This window comes from Pagrus major, chromosome 15, assembly GCF_040436345.1.
Source record: "Pagrus major chromosome 15, Pma_NU_1.0".
NCBI classification, from domain to species: Eukaryota; Metazoa; Chordata; class Actinopteri; order Spariformes; family Sparidae; genus Pagrus; species Pagrus major.
This window is the reverse complement of record NC_133229.1, coordinates 3,691,368-3,714,066: the sequence shown is the minus strand read 5'-3', so window position 1 is coordinate 3,714,066 and position 22,699 is coordinate 3,691,368. Positions and strand designations below refer to the sequence as shown.

The 22,699-nt window shown below is 41.6% G+C and overlaps 1 protein-coding gene across 1 annotated transcript in view; it reads right to left on the bottom strand.

Annotated features, from left to right (window-relative positions):
* The window catches only part of pdzd8 (PDZ domain containing 8), a 93,873-nt gene extending 72,231 nt beyond the window's left edge, over positions 1-21,642 (bottom strand). Inside the window, exon 1 of the mRNA XM_073482206.1 lies at positions 20,622-21,642. Within this exon, the coding sequence (XP_073338307.1) occupies positions 20,622-21,505 (884 nt within the window). The 5' untranslated portion in view covers positions 21,506-21,642. The remainder of the gene's footprint in view (positions 1-20,621) is intronic.
* Between the last annotated feature and the right edge of the window lie 1,057 nt (positions 21,643-22,699).

Here is a 22,699-nt window from a genome sequence, read left to right as displayed (position 1 = left end):
AGGAAAAAATAACATGTTTAGTGAACACCTGCTTAGATTACATGTAGCCTCATTCAAATCCTTTGGCTCACCATTTCATATAATATTGCCAAATTGGCAAGCTGGCCTTCTTCTTTGAAGACCAGATGCCATACAAGTCGTCCATGTCTGTATATTAGAGCACTGCATGCATGCTGCGACATCAAGCCAATTACCCTGCGGTAATATCTGCCCACCTCGTGGTCAACAAATGTCAACGCAGGTTCTCTGCCTGCATTTTCCCCACCTGAATTTTCTCTTAAAAAAAAAAGAAGATGTCGTAACAGCTGTTTGATATTCAATGTTGTAAAATAAAAGATATGATGGCAAATACTGCGATATTTGATAACATATAATATCGGCCCAAGCCTCATGACCAGTGAACCCACTTCCAACTCCATGGGCCTTCCCTTTTCTCATCTGGCCCTTCTTGAGTTCTCCTGTTTTTTTTCCATCCTTATGTTCAATCATTGTTCACTTCCTGTCCATCAAGGTTAACAATTTTATGAATAAGTTATTTTTCAGTCACAGTAACTATGTTTTTTTTTTTTTTTTAAAACAAGATGGTTAGCAAACCCACATATGTTGTGCTCACAAACACAGAAGCGCTTGATGTGTATGTTTATACTGTGCATTATTACTGTCGTTACGCCTCCTCACCAAGAGGAGTCTTTGTGGGACTGTGTACAGTAAAAGAAGACTCAGAATCATGTGGATGAGCAAACCATGTAACTGTTCCTGTTTTGCCTGTGTATGTGCTTCATAGCACGTTTATTGAAAGTGCTCATGCTTTTAGTGAATGATGACCTGAACATATTAGTTAACTTGAGCTTGACAACAAAATTCTGTTTTTAACACTCAAAAATTGATAAATTGTGAGAGACGGCATTCAGCATGGGATTTATTGTTGTGGATTTACTTAATAAAGTGTCCAGAAAGACAAAGCAGTTCAAGGCTGGTTTATAAAGCTGCTCCAAGGGATACAGCCACACAAGAGCCCTCGTCAGCATATCCTTATCCTTCTTTCATTCGATATTTAGGTCATATGAGACTTTGTCAACCAAGTCAACAAGGTCAGATGATAACGAGTTTTTTGGACATATTAACTTTAGTGTAATCATATTACCAAAATCCTTTTAGTTATGAAGAGCAGTGTTATGGTGCCACTATTCTCAAACTGTGATACAAGTACCACTGGTGGTAGAGCTCCAGGGGAATCTCAGATATCAATTTTGATAAAAGGAAATAAGTTTATCAAAGACATACAGATAATACTATCAAAACACTACAGAAGTTTGAAAAGGAATTATTAAACTACGATGTAATTTAAAATATTTTTTGTCTTTCCTGTAATTTTTTTGTTTCAGCCTGCTACATAGTCACGGTCATGCCAATGACTTTATAAAGAAGTGGACAGAGCCACCGTGACGTCACCCATAGGTTGACAGAATTAACAGACAGAATTAAGTTTTCTCAAAATGACCAGAAACAGAGGTCCACACTTGGTTGGTGATGATGGTGTGTGTGTGTGTGTGTGTGTGTGTGTGTGTGTGTGTGTTTGTGTGTGTGTGTGTGTGTGTTTGTGTGTGTGTGTGTGTGTGTGCGTGCGTGCGTGCGTGCGTGCGTGCGTGTGTCAGCATGGCAAAATGTGGTCCTGTAATACCACAGAAGCACTTTTGAGTATTTTGCCATGTGTATATGTTTGTCTGTCTGTGGTCCGATTTCTGCCAGTGCGATAGCATCACAACCAATGACTGTAAAGATAGCAGACAGAGCCACTGTTACATCACCCATAGGTTCCTGGGGAGCCATCTTGGCACTATCTGACTCCAAATAACTTAATGGTTAATCAAAAACTGGGCAAAGAGGTGGATTAGGGTGGAGCTGAAGAGTGCCTAACTAGTTAAACAAGCCCACATAGCTGGAAGCGACCAAGCTAGCTAACACGAACAAGCTATCTGCAGTGATGTTGCTATGTACATGTCTGATGCATTAAAATTCACAAGAACGCAGTTAACTAATTATAATTATAAAAAGAATCTCGCTATCAAGACAGAAAAAAAAAAAAAAACTTTCTGACCATCTGCACACTATGTGCATATCTCAATGATCGTGACATGATACTTTCTGCTGCAACAAGACCAATCCTCGACATACAGATTTCCACAATCAAAGCTACGATCTTGGTATTGGTGAATAAACTAACTGCCAAGAATAATCAGCTCTACACGATTCTATATTCTTTCATAACGATGATGACAAATGATGCTTTACCGTTGAGGAGACGTGCTGTGTGGAAACAACAGAAATAAACCACTATTTAGTTTATTTGAATTTGCTGACAAGTGTATATCAGGATGCTGTGATAGAGCTGTACCCGACTCAAGATTTTATCAGTCAAATCTAATTTTGCTGTTCAATAACAGGAACACATACTACACTTCTTTATCAGCCTACATCAGTATGTTTTACATGCAGCCTCAGACTTGTGTTTTAACACCTTGTTCATCATCTGTGATGTGAAAACATCAGATTTCTGCAGTCAGAGAAAGTTAAAATGCATCCTGCTGACAGCACTGTCAGAACAGGGCCGGAGCTACACATTTTGGGGCCAAGAGCAAGATGCGGATTTGGTGCCCCCAAATTGCAGCTTCGCTCATCAGGTCAAAGTATTTGTTTGGCCTTTCATGGCTTTATTTTGATACGACAGTTTGAGAGATGACAGGAAACAGGATGAGAGAGAGGGGGGATGGACACAGCCTCTAATATAATATAAAAGGTATATTTATGGTTCCCTTTATATATAATTCCTGATTGAGATGTTATCCCTGTGCATTTTTGTAAGCTTCTATGTTTTATCCTGTTTTTGTAATACTGTACTCAGATTTGGGATTCATTTGTTTTTTATTGAATTCATTTTCAGAGACATTTAACATAAAACCATGATTATAACCACATAACATCAAGCACAGGTTAAACACTATTTAAAATGTCAAAATTCACACATTTTATTGGGGACCCACTGAATTTCTCTGGGACCCACTCAAATGACCACCTGTGGGTCCCTGGGACTCACTATCTATCAACATCACTGCATCTGTGTTCACACATAAAGATTAGTGAATTTTGCCTCATGTAACTCGTGTGAGTTTGACCGCGGTTTATTTGCCCCAAACAGCTAGAATACCTTGTACATTAGCCGCAAGATCTGAGCAAAGTAAACACTCACCAGATACTTTTGTTATCCTGCAATGTCTTTTCTTTTCCCATTCCTCTGTACATTCATGAAGAAAAGTAACATTAATGTTACATTTCTCCTCCATTCAGTCAAGAAAGAGTTATGGTGCATTAGGATTTCTGCACCTTCGTGGCTCGTTATGGAAGGCAAGAGTGAAGATAAATCTGGTTTTTAATCCCAAAATGTTTAAAAACCCAATTAACTGCACAGAAAAACATCTTATGTGTCCGATATCCAATATTTGATGTATATACAGTATGTCCAATATACACCGATCAGCCACAACATTAAAACCACTGACAGGTGATGTGAATAACATTGATCATATCATCACAATGTGATGTTCTACTGGGAAACCTTGGGTGCTGGCATTCATGTGAATGCCATTTGACACGCACCACCCATCCAAACACTGTTGTGGACCAAGTACACCCCCTCATCACAACAACACTACCCGATGGCAGTGGCCCCCCAGCAGGACAATGTGCCCTGACACATTGCAAACGCTGCTCAGGAACAGCTCGAGGAACACAATAAAGGGCCCAAGGTGTTGACCGGGCCTCCAAATTCCCCAGATCCCAATCTGATCGAGCATCTGTAAGACGTGCTGGAGCAGGTCTGATCCATGGAGGCCCCACCCCCCAACATACAGGACCCAGAGGATCCACTATAAAACACCCTGGTGCCAGACACCACAGGACACCCTCAGAGGTCTTAAGTCCATGTCTTGACAGTTCAGAGCTGTTTTAGCTGCACAAGAGGAACCTTAACAATATTAGGCAGGTGGTCATAATGTTATGCCTGATCGGTGTATAACACCACAAATGAGAGAGAGATCAAGTTTAGTGACTGCACTCGGCGCAGCCGCACCCCAGTACAGTTGTCATGAAGGGATGATCACAACAGCAGTGAGTGCTTACAAGCTTGTACAAAACAACACAAAAAAATTACAGCTACATTAAATAGGAGAGGTCGCATCACAAATCGGTATGTTTACAGGACGGATATAATACCAGAGAACATCTTTCTGTGTTTCTCTGCAGAGTTAGTAGACAGAAGGTGTAGAGCGAGTGGAGAGTGTCCACTAGTTAATCAATCATGGATGGCGTCCTTCTTTCAGACAGATAAAAAAATTAAGGAAAAATACTTGGGCAGCCATAATATAACTGGGTGGCCACCCAAGTAAAGTCTATGTGTGGGGAAATACTATTAGTATTTCCAGGTGGTACAAAATAAAATCAAGTAGCTGGAATGAGGACTGGGGCAACGTAAAACCATCACTGATTTAGTTATGAACGCAGCATTCCCCTATAGCTTGAGTGTGACTCTACATGGGTGCTGTGATGCTTGGATTACTGCCAGTGGGCTTCAGTCAGCCCTCCCCTCTACAGAACTACCATCTGTGCAACTCAGCAAATCCCAAGGTCCAGCTTTCATTCTTTGAGGCTGCTCTTCATTACATCATCTCATCACGCTCACCGAGTCTGTATGATTGTAGATTTGATGTGGTGCTCTCCCAAACAACTCAAAAGGCAGCGAGTCTGTGGCAGGAAATACTAAGTGTTTAACATTTGCACTTAAAGGTAGAACAGACACCTTACATCAGCCTTTCTAAAGGGGATCTAATGGGCTTGTGCCCTGGATTTTGAGCTTTCTATAGAGTAACAGAAAAAGGTTTTCAGTCTCTCCCAGTGTTTGCTGTAGGATTGTTTTTTTGTTTGCCACTGTCGCTCTGACAGCAACCTTTAGCCATCTCACCCAGCTGTCTCACCCCAACTTTTGACCGTCGCCAGCGAAGGGAGGCAGATCAAGCGTCATCAACCCGTGCAAGGTTTACCACAAAGTAACAAGGGTCTTGTTACATTGCGGTGTTCCACCTCCGAGGCTTGAAACATGATAAAGCAACACAGCAATTTCTGTTCGTTTCACTGGGCAGGCTTCATAAGAACATAACAAAAAGGACATGGAGATTAGGGGTCGACCGATTATCGGCCTGGCCGATTGTCAGCCCCGCTATTCATCATTTTGCCGATTATTGTTATTGGCGTTTCATTTTACCAATTACTGATAAAATAAATCACTATTAAAATGCTCTACTTTGGCTCTGTTGCAGCGGTCTCTCTGGTCTGCATTCACCAGTCTGTGTCTCACTTAAAGCTGGAGTTTGTAGAATATTAGGGATAGACCGATTATCGGCCGGGCCGATTATCGGCACCGATATTCGGCATTTTGAAGCATATCGGCATCGGCCTTTTTTTTAATCCGACGGCCGATAAGAGATCAATTTAAAACTGGGTTATTTTGGCTCTGATGCAGCTGCGCCTCTCTGTCTGCTGTCACTACTCTGTCTCCAGCATTGTCCCACCCACAGCACCATCTGATTGGTTACACGCTCTGGTTACACGCAGAGCCACGGCACAGGTAACAGCCAATCAGCAGTGAAAGCTGTGCATGCACAGTGCTCACGTGAGTTGTAGAGTTTCGCTACAGTCTGCTGAGCGTGTAGAGCCAAGCGGACCGGTGGCTAACGTTACGCTAATGCTAATCAGCCTTCACCTCAACGTGCTTCCCTGCAATAAAACTGGACTGAATTGAGTTCATTAGGTTTTTACTCTCTCACTCACACAGACTTCTACTATCACGGACTATTTCCATATCGATATTATCAGCAACCTTGTTTCGAGTGATTAACACGCACGTCTGGAGGGACTGCGAGCGAGCAGAGCTGCCGCTTATGTTTATATAACGTTAATGGGCTCACAGTCATGTTACTAGTAGTTGTTGAGTGTAGAGGACTGGGATGTTTATTACAATTTCGGGAGAGTCTGCTGCCTTAACTTACCTTCGAAACCGAGCCCCCAGGAACAGCACCGGTTCCGTTCGGCAAAACTTTTTCTCCTCTCCGCTCGCAGTCCCTCCAGACGTGCTTGTTAATCACTCGAAACAAGGTTGCTGATAATATCGATATGGAAATAGTCTGTGATAGTAACGTAGCCCGTCGGTAGGCCCACCGGTCCGCTTTCTCCTTCTGGCTCTAGACGCTCAACAGACTGTAGCGAAACTCTACAACTCACGACTACTGACGTTACTGTGAGGCCCAACACGTTAGCGGCAGCTGTCTGTTCCTGTGATAAACACTGATTATTAAAGAGAAGATGCTGCAGGCTATTTAGTGTTTTTAACGGTTTAATCACTTGAAACAAGGTTGCTCATAATATTGATAGGGAAATAGTCAGTGATCAAAGTAAGAAGTGTTTGTGTGTGTGTGTGAGTAAAATTCAGTTAGTTTTATTGCAGGGAAGCACGTTGAGGAGATGGCTAGAGAATAGTGTGTGTGTGTGTGTGTGTGTGTGTGTGTGTGTGTGTGTGTGTGTGTGTGTGTGTGTGTGTGAGCCACATGAGAAGCTGCAGAAACTGACAGCAAAGCACCGTCTGTCTGAGAGAAAACTGTAGGGCAATAATGGCTGTTTAACTACCAAGTTATTTTACTTTACCTTTTTTTTGTGTTGATTGAGAGATCCCAAGCAGCAGAAAATGACATATTGTTAGGTGAAGTGTGTCCTGAAGCTGTCTTTGACAGTTTCTTGTAGAGAGGAGCAGGATATTGCTGTTCAAGACTTAAGACATAATGTAACTGCATCAAGGCCAATATTTTCCCTTTTACTGCAAATGAATATCGGCTCCAAATATCGGTTATCGGCCTCCTTGACTACTAATAATCGGTATCGGCCCTGAAAAAACCATATCGGTCTATCTCTATAGAATATGTGAAAAACGCATGAGACTGGGATGGAAACAACTGCGCTCCCCCCTCCCCTCCCTGTTTCGACTCCGTAGCTCCACACCATTCTCGTGGACGCGCGACTGTAGCGCTAGGAATATTCACGTCGGAACTTTTCTGTCAAACACTTGCCATGGCCAAATTACAGGTAAGAAAGTACTTTACCTTTCTCTCGTGAACAAATTGAACGTATGAGACTGACAACAATTATTTCTTGCTAACGTCTCAGCATGACATAGCTTACATGTCTGGCACTAATAAAGCCACAATATTTGTCATACTGACGTGATACTTATACAGCATAATCTAATGACAACAGCTACACTTATATATCACGGGAAAGATGAGTGAATGCTAAGAATAATAAAACAACATATAACGCTACAGTAAACAATTACCCCCACATGCACGGACTATCGGAGACAACCACTTTATTCAGACACTTCTTTCTTTTCACTGTAACCTGAAAATAAAAAATAACTGTCACATCCATATTTACACGACACACGTCCTCTGTATGTCGTGTATATATAACGGTATTGACAATACATTTGACGTTGACTTTGACTTGCTTGTAGCTGTCGTGAGCCTTTGGCTACGGTTAGCATAAAGCTAATCAACTCACAACATTACTCGTCAATTGTGACCACAAACCGCCTGCTTTATTAGATTCATGGTCATTTCAACTACACAGCCAATTACTACCACACATTTAGATTATCAGCTACGTAAAACTGACATTGGAGGCTCACCTGTCCAGGAGAAGAACAACAAGCTAAGAATCCAACTTCAGCCCGATGCTATCGCTAAGCTCTCTCCACCTCGGATATGCTTGTCCAATGTTTACACGCGATTTATTCCGTCTATTGTCACTCTCCCTCTTAGACTCTCGTTTCTCTACATCGGTCTTACTTTTTTTGGCTTGCTTAGCCGTGTACACTTTTGTTGGTAATGCCGGGATAGCGGCTTTTCCTGCCGGGACGTCCGCCGTTGCACCTTCACCACCGATGGAAGGTGAACGCGCATCGACTTTGGTCGAGCAACCAATAGGAACGCCCAAAACAGCTTGCTCTGTAAAATGAACTGTGATTGGCTGAACACTGCCGTCACGGCACTGATTTTTTAAAGCCTGAATACAGAGCCAAGAGGAGACACAGAAGTCCAGTGTTCTGTCATAACACTATGAATTACAATATGCTGAAAGGTTATTGTTGATTTTTGACCAAATGACGTCAGAAATAACTTACACACTCCAGCTTTAATGACTTTGGGGCCAGTGAAGCTCTGCCAGGCATTCACTACATGGACAAAATGGAAATAGAGTATCCTTCATTCAACCTCTGCTACTGGTTGAGAAGCTGCAGGTGATGGGTGTTGATGACGCATGGATCTCCTGGATTACTGACTACTTGACAGGCAGGCCACAGTTTGTCCGCCTGGGCAGTGTCCTGTCTGATGTGGTGGTCAGTGATACAGGAGCTCCACAGGGAACTGTGCTTTCTCCCTTCCTCTTCACCTTATACACCACTGACTTTCAGTACAACTCTGAGTCGTGTTACCTGCAGAAGTTTTCTGACGACTCAGCTGTTGTCGGGTGTGTAAGAGAGGGAGAGGAGGGGGAGTACAGGACACTGGTAGACAACTTTGTTGAGTGGTCCGAACAGAATCACCTGAGGCTGAATGTCAACAAGACCAGAGAGATGGTGATTGACTTCAGGAGGAAGAAGATGCCTTCACAGCCACTACGGATCAGGGGGGAGGTGGTGGAAGAGGTGGACGACTACAAGTACCTGGGAGTGGTGATAGACAACAGACTAGGGCTGGGCGATATGGCCTAAAAAAAAAATCTCCGATTTTTTTACAAAAAATCCGATTTCCGATTTAAATCGATTTTTTCCCCCCTCCACTTAAAAACAATTTGCAGATGACAGAGAAGTTGTTGAAAACAAGTTTTAATTTTATTTGATTTTGATTTTCCCTTCTGGGGTTAAAAGGAAATCATGAACAAGCCAAAAAGAGATGGCAAGCCTTACCTGCCATTGTAAACAGTGACAATGTAACTTTCAGTAAGCTTTATCTGTTTCAAACTGACTAAATACCCCCTCAAAATAACTTACATAAATAAGTAACACAAAATTATAAGACTTTTTTAGGTTGATAAAGTGCAAACAAAACATTTACCTGAACATGTTTTGCATAGTAAAAAGGTGCCTGAGGTATCCAAAAGTATTTGGTCACTATTTTGATTCCCTGAATCATGTAAATATCTTATAATAAATATCTTATAATAAATATCTTGTAATAAATATCTTATGAAATGCACCGTTAAACTTAGATAAGGCTGCATCACTCTGCTGGACCACAGATCGGTTGTCGCGGAGTAGAACGACACCCCGTCCAGCTCCGTGGCGATCCTCTGGCGTGTACTGTTATACAGCTGAGGCAAGGCAACATCAGAAAAATATTTGCGGCTTGGTAGCACGTACCTGGGGTCAAAAACTTTCAGCAGGTGAATAAACCCCGGCTTTTCCACGGTGTATATGGGCACCATGTCCTTTGCAATATACATCGCGACTGCGTCCGTGACCGCTTTCCACCGGGCACCCTTCTTATCATATGGGATACAGTTTGTAAATGTTTCCAAGACGGTCGGTTGTTTTGTGGTGGCGGTGCTTGGGCTGCCGCGGTCTTGTTCCTTCCGGAGGGAGCAACACCTCTCCCACTCGGCAGCATGCCTCTGTTTGAGGTGCTGCAGTAAATTGGTCGTACTGCTTCCTTTGGTAGCAACAGCCTTTAAACAAACTTTGCAGCGAGGTGCTGTTTGTTCCGTGTCCGACACCACAAACCCGAACCAATTCCAAATGACCGAAGAAACATTTCCTTTCTTGGGGATGAGATCTTCCCTGCTCGCCGCCATGTTGTTTGTTTATCAAGCGTGCCGCGCGCTGGGGATACGCGCGCTCTGAACTACGGGAGCCCAGCGGGGGGGAAATCGATTTTCACTAAAACAAATCGACGTAAAGTACAAATTCGAATTAATCGATAAAATCGATTTATCGCCCAGCCCTACAACAGACTGGACTGGAAAACTAATACCGAGGCTGTGTACAAGAAGGGGATGAGCAGACTATTTCCTGAGGAAGCTGAGAGCCTTCAACGTGTGCAGCAAGATGTTGGAGATCTTCTACCAGTCTGTTGTTGCCGGCGCAATTTTCTTTGCTGCTGTGTGTTAGGGCAGCAGCATCAGAGCCAGCGACACTAACAGACTTGATAAAATCATCAAGAAGGCTGGCTCTGTACTTGGTCTCAGGCTGGACTCTTTTGAGACCGTGGTGGAGAGAAGAACGCTGAAGAAACTTTTATCCATCATGGACAATGATCAGCACCCTCTCCATCACACAGTAGACAGACAGCGGAGTACCTTCTCTCACAGGCTGCTTCAGCTCCGCTGTGGAAGGGACAGATACAGGAAATCTTTCCTGCCACATGCCATCACACTGTATAATAACAGCTAAAACTCTGGTATTTTATTTTATTTTATTTTATTTTGCACTACAATTAATACTGCTTATGTATACATCAACACTGCTCATTTATACATTTTTATACATATTTTTTATATATATACATTTTTTATATTATTTTTTATATTGCGATGTTAATATGTCTAGGTTGTTCTTTTTATTTTACATTTTTTATATTGCTATGTTAATATGTCTAGGTTGTTCTTTTTATTCACTGTGTTGTCATTCGTCTCTGTGTGTAATGCTGCTGCTACACCTTAATTTCCCAGCTTGGGATCAATAAAGTATATCTATTCTATTCTATTCTATTCTATGATGAAAAGCATGCTCAGTTTCCCAGTTGCACCACTGAAAATGCTTGAATAATTAATTTTGTTGCAGTGATAACAAGTGATAACATTAGTCTGTTGTGTTAACAGGCTAATAGAGTTTAAAGTTATGTCATGCCATTTCTCCATTACATCTGCCAGTCTGGCTCTACTCGGTTGCATTTCCACTACAACTGGGCTACCTGCTTGAGAGTGTGTCTTAAACCAATAGCCCTTTTTTTCCACACAGAGACTCCGCATTATCGCCGCAATGAAGGCTCGCCTTTACACACACCTTGTTTGTTCACACTGAACCAAGCAGCGCCAGCTTAAAGCCGCTAATCTAAACATGTATCGGCCGACTGTTTATAATCATATGGATGCAGTTATAATGTGTTGTGATTGAGATCCTGACCCATCATGCATCCTGGAAAGTGACAAAGTTAAGTTTTTTGCTCTAAATTATTTATTTACATAATCACCATCAGTAAATAGAGGACCATGTCTGACTCTCACTCACGGGGAGGGATGCCGTTTTCTGGGGTAAAGTTCACTGAAGTCTTGGTCAGGAGGGCTGACCGTCACTGTGATTTTATTCAATACAAGTTACCAGAGACAGTAGCCCCATTCACACTGCCCTTTCAGTGCGGGAATCATGCGCCGATTCTCCGCATCGTCCTCTGTGTGAAAGCTTCAGATGCCTAAAATGGATGCCTCTGGAAGTAGTATCAGAGCCGCAGCAGAGGCGAGCCGGTGTCTGTGTGAATGGGAAAGCCGGAAGTGCTAAACAGATTCTTCACTTATCAAATAAAAGAGAAATCCTGTCTGTCCTACCGACTCTTCGTCACATTTCTGCCCGAAAAACAGCGTCTGTACCCGGACTAAAAACTTTTAACTCACCAAGTGTTTGTCTCCTTCCACTATTGTGTTGTTGTAGTTACTGTCCCGAAAAATATCACCATGATAGTCAGCCTTCCCGACCAAGACTTCAGTGAACTTTCCCCCTGATAACAGCCTCCCTCCCCGCGAGTGATAGAGTCACACAGCATCCTGTTTACTGATGGCGATTATGTAATTATGTAATTTAGAGCAAAAAACTTAACTTTGTCACTTTCCAGGATGTATGGTGAGTCAGGATCTTAATCACAACACATTATAATCTGCATCAATATGATTATAAACAGTTGGCGGGTACATGTTTAGATTCACAGGTGGACACCGGGGGAAACACGTTGAAAAAACACACAGATCTCAACGTCATGATGTGTACCGTCACACCTCTTTTGGATCTGCAGCACCGGTGTTCTGTATGAATTGACACACTGGTGCAGCTTTGCACCGGAGCTGCTTGGTTCAGAGTGATCAAACAAAGGCGGAGAAATGGATAGCCTTCGCTGCGCCGATAATGCGGGGTCTCTGTGTTGAAAGGGCTACTGACAACCAAGCGTTCACAGTGGTCTCTGATGTTGGCTTTAAGCGCCTCATGGCTGCAGCTGAACCAAAATATGTACTGAAAAGTGAGAAGTATTACCACAAAGGAAGATGTTCACCACAAGGTTGTCAAAAAAATAAATGTATCCACTATTTTACAGCACAATCTAAGCTTATGGGGAAAAGTCTTTTTGGGCCGCAGTGTGTCACAAGATGATTTAATTACACAATTTGGCCACTAAGACAACTGGCTTCAAACCCTGGCGCTCTTCCTGGGGGCTTGGTCCAGTGACCTGGTGGTAGAATATAAAGGAAACACTGCTGATGCTTTCAGGGTTGGCAACATAGTATGCCTGTGTGCAAGCATCACAGAGTGTACATTTTCTACTGCTGGGAACACTAGCAGTCTCAACTATTGTTCAAAACGTTCGAAAACCATCATTAGTCACATGATACAGAGTCACAGACGATAAAAATGGTCATCATCAATGTGTTAAATATGCTTGTATGTGGACGGTACAACAGCTGCAACATTATACAGACAAATGACAATTCTGTGACCAAGTAATGGAAAATTATAGTTAAGGGGAGGGATGTTAGATTGTTGGGACCTCATCACATGGTTCAAACAATAGAACGGCCTGCATGTAAAACCAAATGCAACCTCCACGCACCAGTAAAGCCTGTAGTCTAAGGCGAGGCGGTGGGATGCCAGTTTACTTACAGATGCCTCCACGGTCACATTGTGTCGTTGCTTCAGGTGTGTAATAAGGTCAGTTGTACTGCCTGTCTACTTAACAGAAGCATGGCACATTATGCAAATTGCATTTGACTAGTCAAGTTTCCAGTCCCTCTTGTAAAACCCGTAGTGTTCCCAAATGGCGATTAGCAGGTCACAGTTCACTATACATCCGCACATTAACGTAAAGTTGGTCCAATTTAAGAGGAATAAAACTATCAAAATATAAAAAAATTTGGGTCGGTCTCATTTCTAAACAAATGAATAAAGGATCTAATAATCAAATAGATTTTACCGATGCAAACATTTAATAACCAATGAATCTCGATTTCTTTCCAAAATTGTATCGATTTACAGCTACTCTACAGATGCACTCGCATCTCGTCCGCATATGTCCGTGTATTGATACGAATTGGTTATTCTTACCATCCCTAGTGTGTAGTAAGCTTCAAAGCTGCATGTATTGTGAGTTGTGTGGACCATCGTGTCCGATTTATTTGCTGCTGAATACTGTAAAGTATTTCTGATTGCTACTTGCCTGTGATTGTGCTCGTCACAAGCTGATATGAGCGTTACCACTGTCTGGACTGACATGTTAGCTGTGGCACCATATGAGCGCACGGTAACCCACATTTCTATCTGGAACAAAGACCAGAGGAAGGTGATCGAGCACAAGTTCGTCCACCAGCCTCTGAGTGATAGAAAAGCGAATATTGTGTCTCTCCACGGTAGCTACCCCCTTGTCGGCTCTGAGTGTTAGCTCTTTTTTCTGTTTGGGGTAAACTTTGCCTCCTAGCCATTGTTCCAGCTGGAGCTGTTTAGCCATTGTCCTGTTCAAGTCTAGCAGTCACTGAAAAGCTCACATCAGCCCCTCTCTCCCTTTTCTTTCTCCCTCTCTGACTCTCACTTACACACACGCATGTTTGTTGTTTGATGCTTGCATGTACTGTAGTGTAGGGTTGGGCAATTGGACAAATATATCATCTATTGTCGATATGCTCAACCCATCACCAGTTGGTTTGATGGAGCCGATATTTTTGGTCTATTTTTGACATTTTATTTTGCTAAATTAATGGTGCGTCTCCTTGAAATTTCACTCTTGATTAATCTGTAAGTGGCAAAAATAGGAACGGGCAAAATCTGTCGTTTTCTTACCATGATTAGGAAGGAGTCAAGGAGGAGCAGAACTCACCAGCGCATAGAAATGCCGGCAGACCGCCTGGGAAGCAGGGCTCTGTATGCAAGTTAACGAGCAGTGCAGCTCCGCCACTCATGCTGAAGAGTTGGGAATAAATTCAACCTATACACGAGTTCAAAAACTGTTAGAAAAATGTGACGTGCAAGATTTCATATCCATATTTTTCAGCACTTCATCATGAAAACGGGTTTGTCTGGCACTTGTCTGGTGAGAGAAAAAAACGCTGTAGGCTCCAAGAGTAAGACTCAGTGAATCTCTCAGTGTATGAACAATGGAGACCAAACCACAACTGTAGCATAAACCTACACGTTTATATTTAAGCTGTCTTGGCAAAATAGCCTAAAGCTCAAAAAGATCTCAAGGAGATTTATTTTGATTTATTAAAAAGTATAGCCTTTTGGCCTGTAATGTTTGAGTGGAATTATCTTTTCACATTAAAGACTGCGGATGTCAGAGGGTAAGGTAAAGGCAAATTTATAGATTTATAGAACAGAATAGATTTGTTCCACAAAAATCACACAGCAATCACATAGGCTAATGATAAGAATATAAACAGCAACAACAACCAAGCGTCTCTCAGTGTAAGCGTAGCATACTCAGCAGGATGGTGTATTCCCCATCCCCTGCGAGTGCCGGCGCACACCTGCGCGAATATATCAGCAATCAGCGATTGATGGGCTGACGATGGCCGGTTGGAAAACTTTAACATATCGCTCAACCCTACTGTAGTGTTTAGTCTTATAGTTGCTACAGCTGTAGTCAGGTGATAGGTGTTTATTGATTAAAGTATTATAGATTATTGATCAATACTGCTAATGATAAGCACTATTACACTGTACAGAGTAGTTGTCTGTGAATATTTGGGCATGTGTTGTGGTAACAGCTGGTTGTGCGCGGATTCACTTCCTTCACTGTTTGCCTTCAAATGTTAAACATTTTATAAATATTTACATTTTTAAGTGGACATCATTCCTTGAAACCGTTTCCAATTTGGTTATTGGTCCGTGGTTCCAGGGTGGTGCCCTGCAATTATTCATTTATATTAACAATTTTCATTATTACTCCCAATAATTACTATTAGGAATTACTAATTTCTAATAACCAAACCTGCCCATACTAGTGTACCAACTGCTGGACAGCTGTAAAACTGCAAGAGAAGGCTTTCCCCAAAGAGACTACCTGTGTAAGAAGAGCACCAATACAACAAGCCAACAAGTGGCCTATTGCCTTGAGGAGCTACAGGGATCCTTGGCTGAAATGGGAGAAAGTGTGCATACCAACTGTTGTCTGAGTGCGTCACCATTTGTGACTTTATGAAAAAGAAGCAAAAAGAAAGCCACTGTGGAAAACTTCTCACATGACATCGGGAGTAGTGTTTGCTTGAAGGCATGTTGAAGACTCTAAGGTCTACTGCAGCTCACAAGATATGATGAAGCACGGGTGTTGTCTTTTGAGGATCATACGTTTGGTGTGAATGGCATCACTGACAGCCCAAGGCTCAAAAACCTAACAATGCACTTTTCTCAACACTGTCAACTGCAGGTGGGGAAAAAAAGAAATCCGTTGAGTACCATCATTCTTTTTTTACTATTCCTGAACTGATTCTGTGATTCTTGAATCGATTATTATTATTATATAGCTAGCGCATCCATTAGCTCGATGCTACCACATAGTAAGAATTTCTATTAAAAGGAAATTAGCATTAGTATTCGCAACATGTGTGTGAATACTTAAAGGCACATACAGTATTTGAAATGCTCTGTGAAAATGAACTATTAGTTGCTCACTTCATATTGTTACCTCAATCTGCTACACTGCTGCTTCAACAGGCCACCATAATGAGCAGCTACAGCAACATCAAGGGTCAAAACTCAAACTCAAAAATTCACAGTGGGTTTAAAACTACAGCCACTACTAGGTGGAGCCAGAAGAGAGCAGCACATATCCTGTAAATATCTTTTTCTATTTGATTTATTATTCTTATAGCAGACACACTCACTTGATGAGAAGGAACAGCTTACCACTTGTAAGCAAACAAACTCAGAAAGACTGAGTGACATTTGATGTGCATTGTTTTTGGAAATATGACTCATTATATTCAGTCTCTAGAAGTGTATGATTCATTTTGTTCCCATAGTTTAGCAAGCATATAAAGAAAATGAAAGTTGCAATAAATCGCGTCACTGAGTGCAATACTTGTAGAATTGACACATTTTCACAAGATTCGCAATAAATAATGAATCAGCACCCAAGTGTCTTGATTGTATCAAATCAGGTAATTTGCATATCATCTCTGTTCTACGGTCGACCCATTATTAAGCAATTTCTGAAACCCCTGTTGATTGTTAAAACACAGAGACATAGAGCACCATTTATGATTAACGACAGACTGAAAACAAACTTCATATCTAAAAAATTACTAGCAGCTGTGAGTGGGAGGGAAGGAATCCAAAATCTTTTGCCTCATTAAGATCTAAAATTTGAAAGACTGAGCATTTTCACTTGCTGAGGAAGATCACTGTAATACAGTCAAACATTCAGTATCCTGCTTTAAATCTTTTCATAAAACTCACTCTTATTGTATTGCTTTCCTTAAAAATTACTACACCAAAAAACTAAACTACACCAGACTTCTCATCAGCATGAGGGTGAGTCGATAATGACTGAATTTCGTTCTAGAGTGAACTATTCCTTTAAGCGATGCTATTTATTGTTTTTATTTTTTGTTTTTTTTAAATCTTGTTCATATCTTAGGTTCTGGCTTTAGTGTGTTTATGATGTGTTTTTATTGTCAAGCAGTTTGTAACTTTGTTTTTGAAAGAAGCAGCATAAATAAAGTTTTTGTGCGGACTCACACCTGTTCTTAGATCACTCAGGACAGCATGGAGAGAGATGTCTCAAAACTAAATGTAAATGCACAAACCATGATCCACAAATATTCCACGATTTACAAATGAGTTCTGCTATCCACAAACACAAAATTCCTTACATGTAACTTGTAAGTTGCCATTTAAATAAATGCACTATGATTTGTAAAAATGTGTTGTTTGTAATTTGTCAAAATAATATATTTGTTTAGCTCTTCTGCGATCCACACACAAATGTGCCCTCCAGTCCAGGCCTCCACCACTAGATGGCAGTGTTGTTCTCTGGCTCTGCCTCGATGACTTGAGTGCATCCAGGGATTTTAGTGAACCTGACAGACATCATGATGAAAACATGGTTGGACAAGGAGAAACACCCGGTGTGCCTGTGTTAGTAATTAAAAATCATTTGAAAATGCCTTCCTTGCATGACAGTGAGACAGAAATTAAGCCAGCTCATTAATAAAATTAGTTACTTATAAGAGAAGTGATTGCTATACTGATGAAAACATTAGCTTTAGCTTACATAACATTACTTTGGCTCTAGTTAACATGTTAGCTAGGTACCCTTAGCTGTACCAAGTTTAAGGGATAACTATGGTATTTTTAAACCTATACATTTTGGTGTCTAAATGACTAAAAGGTACAAACTGGTTTAAAATTGGTCCAGTGGATCGCCTCAGCCAGTAGCCAGGGCTGTAATGCTTGAGGGCAAGTGTGCCCATCAAAGTAACTTTACGCCCACTAAGAGCACTTACTTGTGCAACTGATGGCTTCAGATTTGTATTCTAAGTGTCTGACAACATAATGAAAAGGATGCATACAGAGATGGACCTTTTGTGAAAGGCTAAGATCGTTTATTTAACAAAAAAACTGCCATTATATCACTCTTTACAGCCACCAGACTCCATTGACAAAAACATCATCGACATCGACATCATCAACGTCATTTTAGCTCAGAACACAGGAGTGTTGATATGTGTGACTTGGTTCAGATCCGACCAAGCCCTTTAGATTACCAAAGATACTTGTTGACAAAAAGGTGGGTTAAGAAGTGGCAGATGCATGGTAACAGCGGAGTTAAATCCCAGTTTGCAGCTCTGTTATTACAGTTAGATCAGACTGAAAAGAAAATGATATCTGTTTTAGTATAATTTAGAATGTGAAGTCTATTTTTAGTTACAGAAACTGGTTGTGGTTCAGGCGTCATTGACTGCAATAAGGGCAGCCAAAACTTCCTCAAACCTTCCTGTGACATCATCAATATACCCCTGCATCCTCCCTAACCCAGCTGTTCAGACGTGCCACGTCACTACACCACCAATGCACAGTGTCAAAAATAACTACTAGGCTCTTACACAGGTTAAATGTGACTCTTTGGATAATGGGGTAATAAGCACCATGTCAGGGGGCAGGTGTGAGACCAGCTGACTGGCAAAGGTAGGAACACAATGAGGACAACTGGTGGCAGGAGAAGAGGAGCGGGGTCTGAAATGATGGCAGATGTTAGTGGACAGATAAACCATGATAACTGTGATGGAGTACTGAAGGAAAGCTTGAAATTAATACGTCTTCATATACAGTACAGATCAAATGAAGAACAAGCACACTAATGGCTGAATTATGGCACTTCTAACACAGACAATGGAACAGGCTTTGGTTAGAGTAAAGATCAAAATACTGGCAGGTGCAGTGAGAGAGGTTGACCAGGAGGTGAGTCAACAAGGTGAGTGAACAACAGTAATGTTTTTAAAGAAGAATCAGAACAGTGAATTAATCAATGGACCAATCTATGAAGATATTCTAATCTTTTTCAAAAAGGTAAAGATATCTCTTCTTTCTCACACAAAAACAGAAAAGTTGTCAATGGCAACGACTTCTACAATAAATCAAATTTGTTGCATTGTCACAAGTGTAATGAAGCTTTCACAAATCTGAAATTGCATTTGCAAGACTCTTTGGCCTTTCTGGGATAATCTAGTCCAGATTTGACAGGTCTGGGTATAGTGATTTTTGAGGGTGACATTGTCTAATGTGGTCTAGATGTGAAAAAAGCAGTGAAATGTCTAATCAAATACAATAAAGGTTTCACAAATCTGAAACTGTGTTTAAATTAATCCTCTCCTGAATAACTGTGTCAGATTGGATAAGGTATAGTGGTTTTTGAAGGAGACCTGATCTAATGTGGTCTAGATGTGAAAAAAGCTGTGAAATCTCTCTTTCATGTATTTTCACAAAAAAAATAAAGGTGCTCAGACAGTGCTGAGGCTGTATACTAAGGTCTAACACACTTTCACAACAGTAAGGGGTGCAAAAAGACCTGGACTGGTCGCTCAGCATCATAAGATAAATTTCCCTCAACTTTCCCCTTAACTGCTGAATGAGAAGTTTCGAATTGGAAGCCAACTTCGTCGTTTGTGGATAGCAGAACTCATTTGTAAATTGTGGAATATTTGTGGATCATGGTTCGTGCATTTACATATAGTTTTTAGACATATCTCTCTCCATAGGACGCACATTGATACCAAATGTGAACAGGGCCATTATGTGGTTTTTCCAATTGCATGCTATATGCTAGGGCTGGGCAATATTAACGATATATATCGTTATTGTGATATGAGACTGAATACCGTCTGAGATTTGGATATTGTTATACTGTGATATGACATAAGTGTTGTCCTTTCCTGGTTTAAAGGCTGCATTACAGTAAAGTGATGTCATTTTCTGAACTTTCCAGACAGTTCTACTTGTTTTAATACTTGTCTTTACCCATTTTTTTCATTTTGTCATTCTATCACCATTGCTGATGACTTTCAAATATTGAGGTATATATCTCATATCACAATATGACTTAAAAATGCTGCAATATTATTTTAAGGCAAAACCACCCAGTCCTACTTATATGCTAATTCTAACTTTATTCACTGAGCAAAAAGTACAAAGTGTGAAGGTACATACAGAAGTCCCCAAAAGTAGACCACAACACTTTATTTTTGAATACGATGATGATAAGACACCACTGATCCACACTGAACTCAAATGGAAATGAGGAGCTGCTTACTGCTGTAAAGAAAGGGAAGGAATGTAGGAGGCAGAGCAGCTGCTCTGGTCAGAGAGAATAAAAACAGTCAGAAAGGCTTGAAAATTCATTTGGACTTCTTTTGTTTTTCATTCAAATTCAAATTTGCTTAGTAGCTACCATTATTGTGACTTTGGGTGAACCATCAGTGGAATAGAAGAGTGAAATGTGATTCTTGAATCTAATTTCCAAACAATAATAAACACCTAAGCACTTGTAGCCTACTATAGACTACTACAGTGGGACCTCTGACTAGTTAGCTCTTTCTCCTCATTCTGTCAGATGGGGGGAAGCTATTCATTTATTATGATTCTTCAGTAACAGTTTGTTTTTGGCGTGAGAGCATTAGTGTGATGAACAGGGGGGTGTTTGAACAGCTGGGTTTCTTCAGCACACACAGTGTTGTGGTGTCAGAATGTAAACGGTGGATCTTGAGCCTACCTGATCTTGTAGTTTGGCAAGGTGTGTTTCTTCTTGATGACCCGTTTCAGCTGGTTCACTATGATCGAGGTGAGCTGAGGCAGCGGCCTGCCTTCAAACTGGGACTTCGCCTCAAAATCCACCAGTGGGTCCTCGAGGAAGGAGAATGACCAATGGGAGAAGGGCATGCGCGTGAACTGCAGCCTCAGCCTGCCCACAACGCGCCTCATCTTCACGAACAGGTAGGCAGACTTCCCAAACACCAGCTCGACGTCGATGGCGAGGTGAAAGCCGCCATTGTATTCGATGTCCACCTCAAAGTTGAGTTCCTCGGGCATGCCGTCCTCGTTTAAATGCACCGGTTTCATAAGTTTGGCCGTTTTAAAGATGGGCAGAGAATTGCCCAGGGAAATATCCCTGAGACTGAGTCCCTCCAGGAGCCGTCCTGCTGTCTTGGTCTGCAGCAGCTCCTCAAACTCCACCTTGATCTTCTTGGTGAGCCAGTGTCTCACGACGGGAGTGTCTCTGAGCTCTCTAAACAGGAACAGAAATATAGCGTTTAGGAAATTGCACGTTTCGGGTTTGGTCGCATCCGCGGGCTCGCTCTGTGCGGTCGGTGGCGGCTGTTGTTTGGGGCTGCCGCCGCTGACTGCCGCTTCCTGCTGCCTGGCTGGGACCGACTCTTGCTGTTTAGAGGCAGCGAATGCTGCGGTGTCCTGCTGCTGCTGGCCTGGTTCGGCATGTTGGGTATTAAAGTAATCCTTCAATGCGTGATCAGGCACTACTTTGACATACTGCACTGCCCTGCCGATGGGCTCGGTGTTTCTCCGGTATATCAGCAAGAACTGTAATACCAACGTAACGACTGCTCCGGAGAACGCAGAGATCAATATTAGATAAATCATCTCGAGCAGCTGCCGCCTCTGACCTAAAGTCTCATAATTTAAGGTTTAGCCGTGTTAACAAAGCAAGTTCCACCTGGACTGTCTCAAAGCTGCCATATCATCTGCTTCTTCCCTGAGCGCAGGCTCTCCACCTGATTGGGTTACGTTCCTGTGCGTGATGACGGAGGCAGAATGTGTTTCTTTTGATGCGTTCAATGTATGTGGGTTTTTCCATTTGCCGAGTATGAAAACCTTGGCCCAATACCAATATTCCCCTGAAGCTTGATGCCTGGTCCTGAACCCCTGAATCCTCATGGACTTAGTTGACGTCACCTGGTAAGAGTGAGAGCAAATGGTTTAAAGAGGAATGAGACACGCATCAACATTTCATTTTACCCTTTGGGTTCTTTATTTCACGTTTTAAAATATATAGCTGATAATATAAAACCAATAACAGAAATGCACAAATACAAGCATATTCACTCAGGAAAAATAGTTCCAGAATGTTCAATTTTTTTGTTGTTTAATAAAAAGGGATTTAAGTAAAAATTGGTTCTAGGAGAAAATAAGATCATAGGTAGTGGTTTAGGAAAGTTCTGTTTGTGAGTCAACAATGTTGAATATGGTGTGATGAAATCAATCAGATAATCAAGAGTGCCACCATCTGGATTATCACTGTTGTTTTCATGTTTAATGTGTTGAACATTGAAGTATGAACTGTGGGTAATCCCAAACTTACAGAAATCCTCGCGCCCTCATGCACTTAACGATTTGACAGTGGGACCACCCTAAGGCTTTGCAGACTTACTGGGAATGTGCCTCAAAGTCTATGAGTCTGTGAGTGTTGACATTGGGATTTGGCCCTCTTCTTCTTTAACTGCATTTACATGTACAGACTTCCCCACTCTTGTAGACTCATAGGGTCTGCAAAAGGCTGTCCGAAACAATTAATCCAGTCCACTAGGGCCTTCAAGCAGACTTTCTGCAGACTCCAAAGAGTCCCTTTGGGTTGCAGACTTCACTGAACTTTTTTAAATTGGCAACTCAAACAGCAAAAAAATCCTTATCATGAATGTGTAACAATGACTTTAATATTCGAGGAGCACCAGGCTATGAAGCCAATTTTACAAAAAGGCCAGACTAATTACAACCTCACGTCCAAAAACACTTTTTCCCATTAACTTACATTGTAAGAGAAGCAGCTGAAGTCTCTAG